This window comes from Stegostoma tigrinum, chromosome 10 (genome assembly GCF_030684315.1).
Source record: "Stegostoma tigrinum isolate sSteTig4 chromosome 10, sSteTig4.hap1, whole genome shotgun sequence".
Taxonomy (NCBI): domain Eukaryota; kingdom Metazoa; phylum Chordata; class Chondrichthyes; order Orectolobiformes; family Stegostomatidae; genus Stegostoma; species Stegostoma tigrinum.
In genome coordinates, this window is record NC_081363.1 from 82,700,352 (window position 1) to 82,718,444 (window position 18,093).

The 18,093-nt window shown below is 40.1% G+C and overlaps 1 protein-coding gene across 1 annotated transcript; it reads left to right on the forward strand.

Annotated features, from left to right (window-relative positions):
- The first annotated feature begins 11,580 nt into the window (after nt 1-11,580).
- LOC132210108 (probable G-protein coupled receptor 139) lies at nt 11,581-17,812 on the forward strand. Its single transcript, XM_059649465.1, has 2 exons — nt 11,581-11,679; nt 16,902-17,812. The coding sequence occupies exons 1-2, from the start codon at nt 11,607-11,609 to the stop codon at nt 17,810-17,812; spliced, it is 984 nt and encodes a 327-aa protein (XP_059505448.1). The 5' UTR covers nt 11,581-11,606.
- Nucleotides 17,813-18,093: the final 281 nt, after the last annotated feature.

The following is an 18,093-nucleotide window of genomic DNA, read 5'->3' on the forward strand; positions in this document are numbered from 1 at the left end:
AGTCAAGACCACTGATTATTTTTTGGTTGAAATATTTCTCTCATAAGGTGTCACACCTGCGTCATTATATTATCATATATCCCGTAAATAAAGCCAATCCATGTTTAACTCCTACAATTGTATATAATGGCTCCTGGAAGTCACATGACTAATCTTGTGGTTTTCAGCTGGTATTAGCAGCAGACTGTACATACCTCAGGAAGTAATCACAAGAGCCCTTTTTGAAATTAAATGAACATTTCCAGAGATCATCAGAAATGCCTTGATTATGAATCCCTTGAAGGTGTGAATCAAGCCTCAGAGCTCACCATGACATGATAATGGAGATCATCCAGGCCAAAGGCTAAGGCAGTTCATAAAATGTAAATCACCTTGACTCCAATACAAAGTGAGTTAACCCAACAGCAAACTGGGAAGCATGATTCAGCCATATCTAGATAGTAGCCATTTTAAAGCTTGTTTGGACAGGTTGTGAGCAACCATTTTGATGAATCTCCTCCAAAGGAACTCTGTAAGACTCCATTAGGGAGAGGGCTCTCAGCCAGAGAGAGGACAGGGAAGAAGACAAATGCTACTCTCCTGGAAAAGTCCAGGCAATCTGCAAATGTCTTATCCGATGAGCTAGTAAGCAACAGGCAACCTCTCTTTCTCCCAAATCCTTTAAATGTGCTAAGTGAGCCCGATCGACGAATCAACTACAGGAGCCAACACAGCTACTGAATCAGCTGACCTCAAGTTTTCACACCATTCATTTCAGGAAGAGAATCTTCAAAGAAGCAACAGACCTGTAACAATCTTAAAGACTGATCTTCCTTTCATCTTCAAAAGTCACTTTTTATCCTTTGCTACTTTTAAACCTGTGTGCCTGTATTAACTTTATAATTTTTACCCCAATAGCCAAAGATATGCAAGTTAGTTGGATTGGATGTGTTAAATTACCCATAGTATTCGGGGGGTGTAGGTTAGCAGTGTTAGCCATTGGAAATGTAGTGTTACAGGAATAGGGTAGGGGGATGGGTCTGGGTGGGATGCTCTTTGGAGGGTCCATTAGGCTGATTGGCCTGTTTCCACACTCTAGGGATTCTATGGGTTCTATGAACTTCCAGTAATGTTGATGCAATAAATTAATCTTTACTCTGTTCAAGATTAAAGTTTGTTACTAGTTATTTTTAGATTAAAATGTTCAAAAAATAAAAGGGGGTAATGCTCATTAATTATTCATAGATTTAGAGTGACCATGACCCAGGGGTCTATTCAATGATAATTCCTGTGGAATAGATTTCTTTATGATGTAGAAGGCAATAGTTATTTATATTTCATCCCATCGTTACCATGTCAGCTTCCCCATGATTGCACTCGCTCGTTCAATTGAATATAATGAATATTAATAATGGTGCAACTGACATCTCACTGGAGTTTTACATCCTGTATAAATACAAGGTTTCTCTCAATGTATCAATCAGGAAAAGGTGTTGCCTTTAGCACCAGCAAAAACTATTACGTCTCACAGAAAATGCATGAACCAAAAATACTCCATCAGATAGAAGATACTTACTATCCTGGAGTTCTTGGTAAACATCTTAACCACTTCATAGAAGGCAATAATTTGTGACACATAGATTTATCCGAGCTACTTTGAAATGTTCTTTTTGTTTCTGTAAACTTCTTCTTTGATCATTTAAAGGCTGGCAGTAGCATAATGATAAAGTCACGAAAGAAGTAATCTGGAATATCTGGACTAATGTTCTGGGACATGAGTTCAAATTCCACCCCGGTGGGAGGTGAAATTTGAATTCAATCTTCTTTTAAAAAATCTGGAAGAAGCTGGGCCAATGTCCATTGTATAAACTCTGTCATCTGTCATAAATACTAATCAGGTTCATTAATGTCCTTTAAGGAAGGAAATCTGACATCCTTATCTGGCCTGATCTACATATGACTACAAGCCCGCAGCAATGTGATTAATTCTTAATTGCTGTCAGGGCAATAAGCGATGGGAAATAAATGGTAGCCCAGCCACCAATGAATAATTTTTCTTCAAACACTGAGTGACTTCCAATTTCAGTGATTAGCATTCACTCTTGCCTTTTTCTCTCCTTCTAATTTGCCTACAGGATGTGGGGCATTACTGCATGTGCAGTAGCAACATGAGTACAACATTGGTTGAGAGATAGGAAAACATGAGTAGTGGTTAATGGATGTGGTTAATGGTTAATGTAGCATTGGAGTTCCCCATAGGGTCAGTAATGGATCTTTGCTCCTTTCGATAATATGTCATGCATGTATATTTCTTCTTTGTAAATACTTTTAACTATTAATGACCAAGGCCTTGGTGTAAAAAGCCCAATTTCAAATCATTCAATTGATTGATACATAACATGATCTGCGAGGGGAATAGTGTGGCCCTTCAGAAGAACGTGGACTGATTTCTGCAACGGGCAGTCAAGTGAAAAATGAATTTTGATGCGGACAAGTGTGAAGGAATATAATTTGGTAGGATAAATATGGACATGCAATATAATACCTCCAGCTTTGCATGGACTATTAAATCCAGTTCCGTGCTCTACACGTTAGGAACATTGTGAAGGCATCGTAGCGAGTGCAGAATAAATACAGGAGGACAGGCCCAGACATGAGGAAATTCAGTTGCATGGACAGATTGGAAAAGAAGGGACTGTTTTTAAAAGAAGAGAAGACTATTTTAGAAGGAGATTTGACAAAAGTGTCCGATATCATGCGGGGTCTGCACAGAGTGCAAAAGGACAAACTATTTCCATCAGTAGAAGGATCCAGAATATGTGGGCACATAGTTAAGGCAATGAGCAAAGTAATCTGGAATGGACTGCCTGACAGTGTGCTGGAGACAAGTTCAATTGAGGGGTTTAAGAGAGAATTGCCTTATTATCTGGGAAGGAATAGTGTGCAGAACTATGGTGTCAGGTAAATTGTTCCACTGAAAAGCTGGCATACCCATAACAGACTGTGATCTACTTTAGTTCTGAATCAGTTCTGTGATAACGAGACTATAACTGGTTTCAGACAAGGCTTTGAAAGTTGTGGATCTAATACAAATAAACAATATTCAGACATAGATTAGCAATGATCTGGTTGAACGAGGTCAATGGATTGACAGCCCTTGTGTGGTGATGGTACTTTTAAAATCTCTGAGAATCAAATATTTAAACTTGCTTTTTTTTCTCCACATATTCCAGTTAACTCAGTGGCTGCTACGATCCTTTCACATGGAACATGTGGACTGCCCAGATGTATCACTCTCTACCTTGTGGCCACGGCAGTGGCAAATCTACTGGTCGTTTTCACTGATGTAATACTATTTAGTGTTTTCATTTTACTTCCCAGGGACTTAGCTGGACACCACTCCAGCACATTTGCTTTTGCTTATCCTGCTTTATGTAGCCACAGACATTTCCGTCTCATTCACAGTCTCCTTCACTTTTGACCAGCTTGTTGTAATTTGCTGCCAGAAGTTGAAAACAAGATATTGCATAGAAAAAAAGGGACTGTGATTATAAAAACAGTGAGTGTGCCTTTCTGTTTGAAAATCATTCCTTGGTACTTTGCATATGAACCTGAATATGTCATTGACAATGTATCTTGGAGCTACAGCCTGCCAGCTGCTTGGGTAACATTTGGTGCCCTCAATATTATATGAACACCCTTCCTCCCATTTATTCTGATTTTACTGCTCAATGCTCTGACAGTCAGACACATTTTAATGACAAGCAGAGTCTGCAGGAAGCTACTGGATCACAGCAAAAGTGAGAATCACACTGACCCAGAAATGGAAAACCACAGGAAATTCATCATTTTTCTCTTCACCATATCAGACACTTTTATGCTGTTATGGATACCAAATGTAGGCATTTTCTTTTATTCCCGGCTTACTGGCAGGCTTTACTACACAGGTCCCATGATCCTAAGTATATCACAGAGCAACGTAGCTATATGCTGCAGCTTTCAAGAACCTGCACCAACACCCGTACTTATGCAATGACCCAGACTAAATTCAGAGAGCAGCTGAAGAATGCAATCAAGCGCCCATTCACTGCAATTGATAAATTACTAAAATAATGGAAGCCGGTCATGTAGAAGCGGAGCTGTCATTGACTCTGGTCACAGTGCTTCTGCTTATGTAATCTCTTGACATTTCATCATAGTATAACATTGACCATCTCCTTTGGAAATTGTCCACTTATTACCTTCAGGCACATGGCTCCCTAATCTGGCAGACCCTGCTTTCCTTCTAAATGTGCACACATCAGAAAGTCCTGGCAGACCATCATTTGAAACAGTACTTGCCACGTTGAACTTTATTCCTTGCTCTACTGAAAATATTTTATCTGTCCTTGCCCATTTTCCTTTGTAGCATGTTCCAGTTTCATCAACTTTGCTTCAAAATTCTCTTCTCACTTGCACTGCAAGGTTTAGAAAACAATAAATTGGAAAGATATTGCAAGGGTTTTAAAAGCCATAAGACCACAAGACATAGCAGCAGATGTAGGCCATTCAGCCAATCGAACACAGGTATGTTTAAACTAAGTAGTTGGGGGGGGGGAGGTGCGGAACGGGCCAAACTGGAAATTTAAGAATGAAGTTAAAGGGAATGTGAGAATAAGAGAAGTTAAGAAAGACAACAGAATCAAAGGAGCAGAAAAGTCAAGAAGGGATCGTACAGTATGGCCAAGTGAAATAGGGATTGATGGGAAGGGTGAAGGGAGAAACAAATTAAAAATATTATATATGAATGCACGAAGCAGAAGAAATAAGGTGGATGAGTTGAGGCTCAGTTGGAAACTGGCAAGTACGATGTTGTGGGGATAACTGAGACGTGGCTTCAAGTGGATAGGGCCTGGGGAATAAATATTCAAGGCTACAAGTTCCATCGAAAGGACAGAGTGATGAACAGAGGGGGTGGTGTGGCCCTGTTGGTGAGGAATGATATTCAGTCCCTTGCGAGGGGGGCATAGGATCGGGAGATGTAGAGTCAGTATGGAGAGAGCTGAGAAATTCTGAGGGTAGAAAGACCCTAATGGGACCTATCTACAGGCCCCCAAACAGTAGGCAGGATGTAGGGTGCAAGTTGAATCGAGAGCTGAAATTGGCCTGTCGCAAAGGTATCACTACAGTTGTTATGGGAGATTTCAACATGTGACTAGACTGGGAGAATCAGGATGGTACTGGACCCCAAGAAAGGGAGTTTGTGGAGTCCCTCTGAGATGGATTCTTAGAACAGCTTGTACTGGAGCCTACCAGGGAGGAGGCAATTCTGGGTCTGGTGTTGTGCAACGAACTGGATTTGATCAGGGACCGAAAAGTAAAGGAGCCATTAGGAGGTAGTGACCATTACATGATAAGTTTCAGTCTGCAGTTTGAGAAGGAGAAGGGAGAACTGGAAGTGTCAGTATTGCAGTTGAACAAAGGGAACTATGGAGCTATGAGGGAGGAACTGCCAAAGTTCAATGGTAAAATACCTTAGCAGGGATGACAGTGGAACAACAATGGCAGGTATTTGTGGATATAATGCAGAAGGTGCAGGATCAGTTCATTCCAAAGGGGAAGAAAGATCCTCAGGGGAGGCAGGGGCGGCCATGGCTGACAAGGGAAGTTAAGGACTGTATAAAGATAAAAGAGAAGTATAATATAGCAAAGATGAGCGGGAAGCTGGAGGACTGGGAAGTTTTAAAGAGCAACAGAAGATAACTAAAAAGGCAATACACAGAGAAAACTTGAGGTAAGAAGAAAAACTGGCCAAAAATATAAAGGAGGCTAGTAAGAGCTTTTTTAGGTATGTGAAAAGAAAAAAAAGGTTAAGACTAAAATTGGGCCCTTGAAGTCAGAAATGGGTGAATTTATTATGGGAAACAAGGAAATGGCAGAAGAGTTGAATAGGTACTTTGGATCTGTCTCCACTAGGGAAGACACAAGCAATCTCCCAGATGTAATAGTGGCTGAAGGACCTAGGGTAATGGACGAACTGAACGGAATTTATATTAGGCAGGAAATGGTGTTGGATAGACTGTTAGGTCTGAAGGCTGATAAGTCCCCGGGACCTGATGGTCTGCATCCCAGGGTACTTAAGAAGGTGGCTCTAGAAATTGTGAATGCAGTAGTAATCATTTTCCAATGTTCTATAGATTCAGGATCAGTTCCTGCGGATTGGAGGGTGGCTAATGTTGTCCCACTTTTCAAGAAAGGAGGGAAAGAGAAAACAGGGAATTATAGACCAGTTAGACTGACATCAGCGGTGGGAAAGACGCTGGAGTCAATTATAAAAGATGAAATTACGATTCATTTGGATAGCAGTAACAGGATAGGTCAGAGTCAGCATGGATTTACAAAGGGGAAATCATGCTTGACTAATCTTCTGGAATTTTTTGAGGATGTATCTGTGAAGATGGACAAGGGAGAACCAGTGCATGTAGTGTACCTGAACTTTCAGAAAGACTTTTATAAAGTCCCACATAGGAGATTGGTGAACAAAATTGGGGCACATGGTATTGGGGGCAAAATACTGACTTGGACCAAAAATTCGCTGGCTGACAGGAAGCAAGTGATAAATGGGTCCCTTTTGGAATGGCAGGCAGCGACCAGCGGGGTACCACAAGGTTCGGTGCTGGGATCGCAGCTGTTTACAATATACATTAATGATATAGATGAAGGCATTAAAAGTAATATTAGCAAATTTGCTGATGACACAAAGCTGGGCGGCAGTGTGAAATGTGAGGAGGATGTTATGAGATAACAGGGTGACTTGGACAGGCTAGGTGAGTGGATGGATGCATGGCAGATGCAGTTTAATGTGGATAAATGTGTGGTTATCCACTTTGGTGGCAAGAACAGGAAGGCAGATTACCATCTAAATGGAGTCAAGTTAGGTAAAGGGGAAGTACAAAGAGATCTAGGTGTTCTTGTACAACAGTCAATGAAAGCAAGCATGCAGGTACAGCAGGTAGTGAAGAAAGCTAATAGCATGCTGGCCTTCATAACAAAAGTAATTGAGTATAGGAGCAAAGAGGTCCTTCTGCAGCTGTACAGGAACCTGGTGAGACCCCACCTGGAGTATTGTGTGCAGTTTTGGTCTCCAAGTTTGAGGTAGGACATTCTGGCTATTGAAGGAGTGCAGCGTAGGTTCACGAGGTCAATTTCCGGAATGGTGGGGCTATCATATGTTGAAAGATTGGACCAACTGGGCTTGTATACACTTGAGTTTAGAAGGATGAGAGGGGATCTGATTGAGACATATAAGATTATTAATGGATTGGACGCCCTGGAGGCAGGAAGCATGTTTCTGCTGATGGGCGAGTCCAGAACCAGAGGACACAGTTTAAAAATAAGCGGTAGGCCATTTAGAACAGAGTTGAGGAAAAACTTCTTCACCCAGAGAGTGGTGGATATATGGAATGCTCTGCCCCAGAAGGCAGTGGAGACCAACTCTCAGGACACTTGCAAGAAAGAGATGGATAGAGCTCTTAAAGATAGTGGAATCAAGGGTTTTGGGGATAAGGCAGGGACAGGATACTGATTGTGGAAGATTAGCCATGATCATAATGAACGGTGGTCCTGGCTCGAAGGGCTGAATAGCCTACTCCAGGACCTATTGTCTATTGTCTATTCAATCTGCTCTGCCTTGTGACAAGTTCTTGGCTGATCTGATAATCCTCAATTCCACTTTTCTGCCTTTTCCACATAACCGTTGATTCTCCTACTGATTATAACTCCATCTATCTCACTTTGAATATGTTAAATGACCAAGGCTCAACAGGCCTCTGACCTAAAGAATTCTGTATGCTCTGAGAGAAGGAATTCCTCCTCATCTCTGCCTTAAATGTGCAACACCTTATTCTGAGATCATGCCCTCTGGCCCTAAATCAACACAGTATTCTACAATTGATGAAATAAGGGAGAGGGAGAGCACTAATTTAGAAATATATCAGCTAACAGTAAGTTATTGAAGTCTACGGTTCTGGTTAGAGTGAACACTACAAACAATTTTAGACAGACAGAGCTAGGACATGTCTGAAAACTTTGATTAAACAAGGTAGTGGTCAAGGAAGTCAAGTGGTATTTCTGTAAACTTCAGGAGGGCATATTAGACACAGTTAATTAAAATTGAAGCTCACTAGAACTGGGAGAAAATTATTGACCCCACTAGGAAATTGGATGAATTACATGGAAAAAGAGGGATCTTTCTACTTGTTTATTTATTGCATTTAACTTCAAAAATATGCCAACTTCATGTCTCGAGTTATAACAGAGATAATTGACTTGCAGGTCTAAAATTGTACAACAGCAAAATATGTAACTATGAACAGAGGGCTGTTTAATGTTGTAGTGGAGATTAGTCTAGCCTCAGTTCAGGCAGTACATGATCTTCAGGAATATTCATCTTCTGCTGCTGCCATCTGCTAGTAATCCAGAAACAACAGCTCCAAAATCTTGTTGCTTTTAGAATAATCTCTTCTCTCTTTCTCCCATTACAAAATACACTTCACTGCTGATTTACAGCTGTTGCTGCCCTGGCATTTCATTTTGCCCATACTGTCACGGGCAGTAAGGGGTGGACATCTGCTGGGTTAACTACAGGAGTAAATAACACAGCTACAAAGGAAAACAGAGGATTTACATTAATGTATCACACAACCTAACCTCAGGATATCCTAAAATCCTTTGTTGTCCACAAAGTACATTTGAGGTGCCTCAGTGTTGGACTGTAGAAAATAAAAGAATCATTTTCTACACAACAAAGTCTGTCAGATATCAATGAGATAATATGTGTCAATCCTATTTAATTTATGGAAGTTTAACTCTGACTTCTCTTCACAGGTGTTGCCAGGCCTGCTGAGCTTTTCCAGCAACTTCTGTCTTTGATTCCAATTGGCAGTTATTTGGGTTTCTGCATTAATTTTTGTTGGTTGAGTGTATTGCTGAGGAGGGTCAGCCTCAGATTTGTGTTTAAATCCTGGTCCACTCAGAGATGAGACCAAAGGCTTAGTACAAAGGAGTGGGTTTTCAAAGAAGTGTTTAAAACAGAGATGGTGGTATAATTACCAAGAGGTTGAGGAAGGAAAGTCTGCTGTCTTCAGTGTGGGTGGTGATAGTTCAGCTGACAAAGGTGTGTCAAAGGGAGGGGGACACAAAAGATCCAAATCGGAGCAAAGGGGAATTTTGGGCTAAGGTGTAACAGTATGAGGTAACAGACATAGATACATTAAAGCTGCAAAAATCATAGGAATGACTAGTTCCAATTTGAAGCATTGTAGATCAAAGACTAATGTAAATTAGCAGGATAGGAGTGAGAAGAGTGAAGTACAAGGTGTGAGGTGTGAAGATATGGACTGTACATCTGCTGCTGGGGAGCATAGGATTCATCAAGTCTCGAATGGACAAAGCAATGGAGAAAAATTTGAATAGCCAGTAGGTTGAAGCAAGGAAAGAGGCATGAGGTTCTCCAGAATTGAAAGCAAATACCCCACTGTTGGAAAGGGATCAGTGGCACAACTCAGAGTGGCAGAGTTGATAACTGGCTACATGAGTGACCGGGGTGCAGAAAGGGATTTGTGGCAAAAGGTTTTTCCTTCCCAAAGTTTATCTGGAGGCCGTTTTATCTCATCCAAGACAGAGACCCATTAGCAACATAGGCACAGGACACCTGTCCCTGTATCTGTCTTGAATGAGGTGAAATTGGGAATGTTGGACATGGGAGCAGAGGTTGACAATTCTGCCCTATCAGCTTGTACTGCCAATCAATAAGATCATGGCTTATGTGGGGATGGCCTCAACTCCACTTTCCTTTCTGTCCCATAATGCTTCACTCTCCGGTCCATCAAAAATCCATCAAACTGCCTTGAATAAATGCAACAGTGCTGCCTCCACTGCTTTCTGGAGACTTAAGACTCTCTGAGAGAAAATAATTCTTATCGTCTATGTCTTAGAGTATCAGCTGGAGAGGTCCTCTTGAAGTTAGTTCCTTAGAATCGAATTCCTATACTGTGGAAACAGCCCATTCAGCCATAAGACCATAAGGCCATAAGACATAGGAGTGAAAGTAAGGCCATTCGGCCCATCGGGTCCACTCCGTCATTTAAATCATGGCTGGTGGGCATTTCAACTCCACTTCCCTGCACACTCCCAACAAGTCCACTCTATCCCTCCGAAGAGCATCCCACCCAGACTCATTCCCTTAATTCCCCATGTATAACCCACCTAACCTAAACATCCCTGGGCACTATGGGCAATTTAGGATGGCCAAACCGCCTCCTTGCACATTTTTGGAACGTGGAAGGAAACCAGAGCACTGGGAGGAAACCCATGCAAGCCTCTGTGTACAACTCTGGTATTGGGGTGGTCTTCTTTGTAGCCAAAAGTGCTATTTTTTTTCTAGGAGTCTGCTCAGAAAAAACAGCATCATGCACTAAGTAGGTACCCTCTGGTCTGTCTGGTATGTGGCACTCTCCCGTTGTAAATGGGTCAGTCAACTACAGACAGAGGCTGCTGTTATTTGCACAGACCAGATTATCATGGTATAACTGCATCTAAGTAGTCAGAAAATGCCACTGAGTTGATGACACCAGGATTCGTTTAAAGGCATCCTTTAGTTACACGATCCAGAATGTGATTTTTTCATACTAGTCAAACGACAGCAAACTGTACAGTTTTTTTGACTCCACAAAGTAAGACTGTATGACCTAGTGGACACAACCTTTCCCAGGAATCTTCAAGGGCAGCATGGTGGCCCAGTGATTTTCATTGCTGCCTCACTGTGCCAGGGACCCGGGTTCATTTCAGCCATGGATGACCATCTGTGTGGAGTTTGCACATTATTCCTGTGTCTATGTGGGTTTCCTCTGGGTGCTCCAGTTCCCTTTGCGTTTAGGGATATGCAGGCGAAGTGGTTGAGCATAGACAATGTGCGGTTACAGGGATGGGGTTGGTCTGGGATCCCCTTCAGAGGTTAGTGTGGACTCAATGTGCTGAAGGACTTGCTTCCATGCTATTAGGATTCTATGACACGAACTGATGGCTATTCGGAAAGATCCCATTTGGATACTGTTCTGTGAAGAGCCCAATAATCATTTCACTTCCCCCTTACTCTGGGTTGGATCATTATCAGCTCTTGTCTCTCCTTATTCAACCAACTGACACAAACATTGGCTCAGGAATTGTCCCTAATGACATCATTATTATCTTTTATTATTGCATTTTTATTAAAAGCAATTGGTGAAATTCATTGTTGTGAAAATGCTGTATTCCTAAATGTGAAAAATCACACTATAAAATATTTCAAATTGAATACTTTCGAACATGCAATCAAACTAAATTTCCATTGATACAGCAAAAGATAATCCTTCTGGTTCATTAGCTTTCTCACAGGAGTATAAACTCTAGGTTGTATTTTTCCCCTTTGTGTAATAGGAAACTGAGCTTTCAGGTGAATATCGTCACTTGTTTGTTCAGTTAACTGTAACCGATATGAATAATGAAGTAACTGCCATCTCACTGACGCTATCCCACATTTATAAATATGTGACCACTGTCAATGGATCTTAGAATCAGGTGGAGTCTCCTGCATCAGCAGAACTCAGAAAATGCGTGAACCAACACTATTTCATCAGATTGAAGACATTTACTATCCTGTTCTTGCTGTCCTCGGCATTAGTGGTAAGACAATTAAACACTTAATGTCAGTGGAAAAGTCTTCACATGTAAATTTGCCCATATCACTTTCAAATCAATTTTCCTTTATTCAAAGTTCTGTTTTAGAACTTAAATTGCTGACCACAGGTTTCAGTTATTACACTAAAAGGGTTGTAATTGGTTTAATTGTTTCGGCAGTGTTGGAACAAGATTTCACCAATGTGGGTAAGGGTCTCAGGAGTCAGAAAAGATTTATGCACATAGTGGACTTTTAATCAAACCAAAGCCGGTTAGTGTAGGAGAGGGCCAAAGGATCTTTCTCAAATTTGGCTTCGAAGTGAAAACATAATCGTTTCCTTAATATTCAGCTCAAATCAGAACAGAGATCAATGACACACTCCGATTTTACAGTAAAATGCAGTATTTTTATACATTTTGTGTTACAATGATCATACACAACATGGTTATTGCACACTCTGCCTCCCTTCTCTGGGGCCAGTATTGTAAAACACTTGATCAATGAGGGACATTCTATGGACAACCCTAGTTTCTTAGTTTTTTTTATCATGTTTAACAAGTATTGTCAACTCTAGGCTTTGGGATCTTTCTATGTTGCTTTCCAAAGTTACTGTTTGTCCTCTTTTGATCATGCTTATCTCTAAAGACTGCTTGAATTCTATTGTCCAATGTGCTGGTTATCTCTTATCAAATTACCCTTTTTATATAAAAAAGTTGATTTACTAAAACATTAATTTATAAAAACTCATAATATTAACAATAATTCTTATGCCTATTTCTATTGTTAACAGTTCTTTAAGCTAATCAGACAAGATATGCCAGGTATCTCTTTACTGTTCCATTTTGCTAACAGTTGAAATCTATCACTGTGATTATTTAAAGAATCTTTAACTAGAACTTATCAATATCGTAAATAGATTCAAACAGACAGCTAAATACTGCAAGATAACTTTAGCTGCTATTTTTTTTATGACTGAACACACCCTTAATGCTGCTTTTTATGCCTGAACACATCCTTTATGCGTCTAGAAGTAATTACTTATTGTAGTGATTTTTCAAAGTTTTTGAGTTACAATTTCATTATTTCTTCTGTGTTTTGTTACCTACCCTTGACATTTTCATCCTTGAATGCTTCTTGTAATTTGTTGTTTAGATATTGCTGCCTTCTACCTTGGAAAGGCATTTTCTCAAAGGTACCATTGGGTTTTTCACTTATGCTGAAGCAAGCTTTATTTAAAGAGCCTGGCTATTTTTGTGCCCCTTAGGAACAGGTGACTGAAGCAGGTTTAAAATTCCAGCCATTTTGTATCTCTTAAAAACAGGCAGGTCCAACAAGCAGCTAATCCAAAGAAAGATTTATATAAGGAAATATCATATTAATGATTAAATAGCACAATTCAATAATAACCATTATTATGGAATCTTGATTAGAAATGCTGAGAGCAAAATGGCATAGCTTTTTAAGGTTGTTTTTGCTCTTCATTTGTGGGATGTAAGCATTGCTGGCTGGGCCAACGTTTATTGCCCATCCCTAGTTGCCCTTGAGAAGGCGATGGTGAGCTGCCTTCTTGAACCGCTGCAGCCCATCTGCTGTAGGTTGACCCACGGCACTATTAGGGAGGGAATTAAAAGGCTTTGACCTAGCGGCAGTGAAGGAATGGCAATGTATTTCCGAGTCAGGATGGTGGGTGACTTGGAAGGGAACTTGGAGGTGGTGGCATTCCATATGTCTGAAGCACTTGTCCTTCTTGATGGAAGTGGTCGTGGGTATGGAAGGTGCTGTCTGAGGATCTTTGGTGAATTTCTGTAGTGCATCTTGTAGATTGTACACGCTGCTGCTACTGAGCGTTGGTGGTAAAGGAGTGGATGCTTGTGGATGTGGTGCCAATCAAGCGGGCTGCTTTGTCCTGGATGGTGCCAAGCTTCTCGAATGTTGTTGGGGCTGAACTCATTCAGGCAAGTGGGGAGTATTCGATCATGCTTCTGGCTTGTGCCTTGTAGGTGGTGGACAGGCTTTGAGGAGTCAGGCAGTGAGATACTCGGCGCAGCATTCCTAGCTTCTGACCTGCTCTTGTAGCCACTATGTTGATGCGGTGAGTCCAGTTGAGTTTCTGGTCAATGGTAACCCCCAGGGTTATCGGGGGAAATTCAGTGAGGTGAAACCATTGAATGCCAAGGGACAATAGTTAGATTGTCTCTTACTGGTGATGGTCATAGCTTGGCACATGTGTGGCACAAATATCACTTGTCACTTGTCAGCCTTCCCCTGACCAAAATTGGATATACATTGGACAGCTGAACTGGCCTTTCCTTTTAGTAGTTAACCCACCAAGGAACCATCTCTTCAACTGTTCAGTCCTCCCCAGTTTTCAAACCTTTATTGCCATTGTAATTCTCCAGTCACAACCCTAACACCACAATGACATTGATGTTTGAAAGAGCCTGCTCCATCCCCATTAGCTGCTGAGCCTCCCAAAATATAACAGCAGCCTCATTGCAAACAGCATTTCATTGGCTGAAAATAATTGGAGGCTGACTTGAGGTTGTGAATGATTATATAAATGCAAGACTTTCAGTATGTTACATGTAGTTTGTCTCAAAGAAATTGGGTCTTTGGGACCACTTCCAGAAATCCCATGGTCTCTTAAAACCAAGGTGATCATCTCCTTGCTCAGTACAGTCAACTGATTGCAATTTCCAGTCTCTCATTGTTATCACTTGAAATCTGGATCCCTTCTTGGAATGACAATTACAAATGTACAGTCATTTTTAACTGGTTGAACTTTTGAGAAGACGTTGTATAAAGGAATTTCTCAGCTTTTCACAACGTTCCTTCTTCCTTCACTTTTCTTTAATTTAATCATTTTTTTCTGACCAACCTGTTCAGGGATGTTATTACACACCTCTGGAGCAGGTAGGACTTTAACTGAGGACTCTCGGTTCAGGAATAGAGACACAACAGTCCCTTATGGCAATAGAGAGCTGTGTACTTACAATTTGTTAGTGACTTAAATTAGATAGGATCAGGAGGTTGCAAAGTGACAATAATTTATTAAGTACATGAGGAGAACTGTGGCAAATGGAGTTTAGGAAGTGGGTTACGAGACCATACTTCAGTATTTCTAAATGGAGACAAACTCAGAACTGTGGATGAGAAGAGAGAAATTGAGATACAGATACAGAAGTCATGAATGGAATCTACACTAGTGATTGGGTTACAGCTGCACAGGCCATCAATTGGAAATCAATTGGGCTATTGAGCATGATCAGATGATTTTATATGTTAAACATTCTCCTTTGAGTCAAGCTGAAATAGAGTAGCATAGAGAAGGAAATGGGACAAAATATACAGAGTAATAGACAAAGTGGCTTTGTACTAACTCACCTGGGAGAGGAACATATTTAACAAGCTTGCTATTGAGCTTAAACTCAAATTGAAACTTATTCATAGTCATATCAGAGTTACAATACCTGTACACTGTGGTGTAGGTTGTCATACATCGTAATTATTAGGGAACTTGGACTTTGAATGTGGAGGAAAAATAAAATTTAGCTTTGGGCTCTTGTGAAGGAAGTTGGCATTTTTAAAACAGAGGTTATAAAATCAGTGGACTAAAGACAGATTTCCCAACAAAGCAAGTGATACAAGTTAAGCAATTTACTCAGCTCCATGGGGAGTTAATTGCTGATTGTCTATTAAGTTAACTTTCATGACCAAGAGAAACATATGATGATGATACTGGTTTAAACTTTCAGAACATCAAGGTTGTCATGAAGCCTCTAGGCCATTATAAATGTCAAGAAGTCTCCAGGCCATCAAAACTCAGGAAGATGTAACCAGGCCATTAGAGATTGCAAGAAGTATTTGAGCTGTAAATGAATATCCAGGCAACCAGAGTTGGGAATATGTTTCCTAGCTGGAAAGAAATATGAGAGCTGGAAAGAAGTATCTGAGCTTGAAAGAAATATCCAGGTCATCCAAGCTAGTAAAAGTATGAGATATGAGAACAAGTATCTGGGCCATCAGAATTGGGAAGAATCATGTACTGCTTTAGGAGTCCAAGGAATCAAACTAAAAATGGAAGTGTTACAATAGGAGAGATACTTAATTACTGCTGATGATATTACGGGAGAAGGAGTTGATTTTTTTTTCATTTATGGTAAGATTTTTCTCAATTGTCTTACAAGTTTGAGCATATATTTTGTGCATAGAATTTGCATCCTTTTATTCAAGTCAACGTACAAATTAAGACTTATGACTAACCTAAGTGCCACTCTGAATTCCAAATTGCTGATTATTAACATCAATGAGAATCATATCAACACAGAGAAGGAGACAGCGGTTGTGATGTTGCCCAGGAGTCAGATTCACAGAGGCAGGCAGGGACAGTTCAGTGAAGAACCACCACCACACATGCTGTTTTGTGTATCTGGATTAAAAGAACTCTTTCCAATTTATTCACCAAGCAGAAAACTGGTGAACACAAATTTCTGGTTCAAAGGAATGAGGCTGGTGAAATATTAAACACCAAGATTTACAGAGGGTGCTGGAAGGACATGTAAAGAGTTGCTAGGTAATGCTTACTTAATGTTAATTTTTGTCTCATTGTGGCACGAAATATCTTAAAACATGACATGTTGCACAATCCTTTGAGTTTGTCATTGCAAATTTTATTTAAATTTTGAGGTGATCAGTATCCATGGGGATCAAGGCAATGGATTTTGGACAATGAGAATGGTTTTAGTGATGAAAATGTTAAACTATGAACCAAGGTTCAATTAACTTACCTTTTACCCTCTTACATAAACAATTCTAAGAAACCGATCAGTTAAAATATTTAAAGTGAGCAAAGTATTTGACAGGGTAGATAGAAAGAAGTGAAAACTCCACAACAAGGGGATACAATAAAAATATTACAGCAAGGTTGTTTAAACATGATGTTAAGGATGATGAATGCCTTCAATTCACTTCCCAGTAAACTGTCAAGTAAAGTTCATTTTCAGTTTCACAGATAGTAATGATAGATATAGTCAACAATGTTTAAAATCAAAGAATTGAAGCAGAAAAAATGATGATAAGGTATTAATCAGTCATAACTAATTCAATGAGAGAATGAGCTCTGATGTGCTCACTGGCCAACATCTCTTTTGATGTATCAATGTTCCAATTTAATTCCTGTGCTCCAGGAACGGACGACCCATAATTCTGTTTTCTCTATTTATTACAGCTAACTCAGTGGCTATTCTGATCCTGTCTCAAGGAAAGTGCGGACTCTCAAAACGTATCACCCATTACCTGGTAGCCATGGCAGTAGCAGATCTACTTGTCATTTTCACTGATGTGATTTTGTTTGCAGTTATTCCTTTTCATTTTCCAAATACATATCTGGCCACAACTCCTGCAACTTCACTTGCTCACGTTTTACTTTCTGCAGCCACAGACATTTCAGTCTGGTTCACAGTTGCTTTCACCTTTGATCGATTTATTGCAATTTGTTGTCATAAGTGGAAAACAATATATCGTACAGAGAAAACTGCGACTGTGGCTACTGCAACAGTAACTGTGCTGTTTTCCCTGAAAAATATTCCTTGGTACTTTGTATATGAACCTGAGTATATAATTGACAATGTGCCCTGGGGTTCCATTGCATCACCGAGCTTTTTCACTGAAACTGCCTGGGTAGCATTTGACTCCCTCAGTATTATATTAACTCCTTTCCTACCATTCATTCTGATTTTATTGCTCAATGCTCTGACTGTCAGACACATCTTACTGACAAGCAGAATCCGCAAGAAGCTACTGGATCACAGCAAGAATGAGAAGCAAATGGACCCAGAGATGGAGAATCGCAGGAAATCCATAGTTTTACTCTTTGCTATATCTGGTAGTTTTATACTATTATGGATGACAAATATTGTATATTTCCTTTATTGGCGAATTGCAAATATTTATGGTTATACAGGTCCCAATGATCCCGTGTATATCACTCAACAATCTGGCTATATGCTGCAGCTTTTGAGTACCTGCACCAACACCTGTATTTATGCAGTGACCCAGACTAAATTCAGAGAGCAGCTGAAGAATGCAGTCAAATATCCATTCACTGCAATTGGTAATTTTTTTCAGCAATTTAAATAGAATGTCAACAATCTTTCTACCACTGACTCTAAGTACTGACTGTGCTTCTTTAGCTACTTGATATCCACACAAATATTCAATAGATCACAGCATTTATTTCATTTCCCAGATGCTCAAACACAAACGTTTTTGGAGATTTTCTTACAATGGTTTGCAAGTTCATGTTCTCAAGCTTGATGTTGTGAAAGAGATTGAAAACTTTGAAAAACGTGTATGCATTTTGCAGTGACCCACACAAATAATCGCAAAACAACGAATACACACAAAACACTATTGTTCAA

Excerpts from the sequence above, each read along its gene's own strand:
- LOC132210108 (XM_059649465.1), top strand. The coding sequence starts at position 11,607 with ATGCGTGAACCAACACTATTTCATCAGATTGAAGACATTTACTATCCT. Across the intron at positions 11,680-16,901 it reads TGCTGTCCTCGGCATTAGTG|CTAACTCAGTGGCTATTCTG; the intron begins GTAAGACAATTA and ends TATTTATTACAG.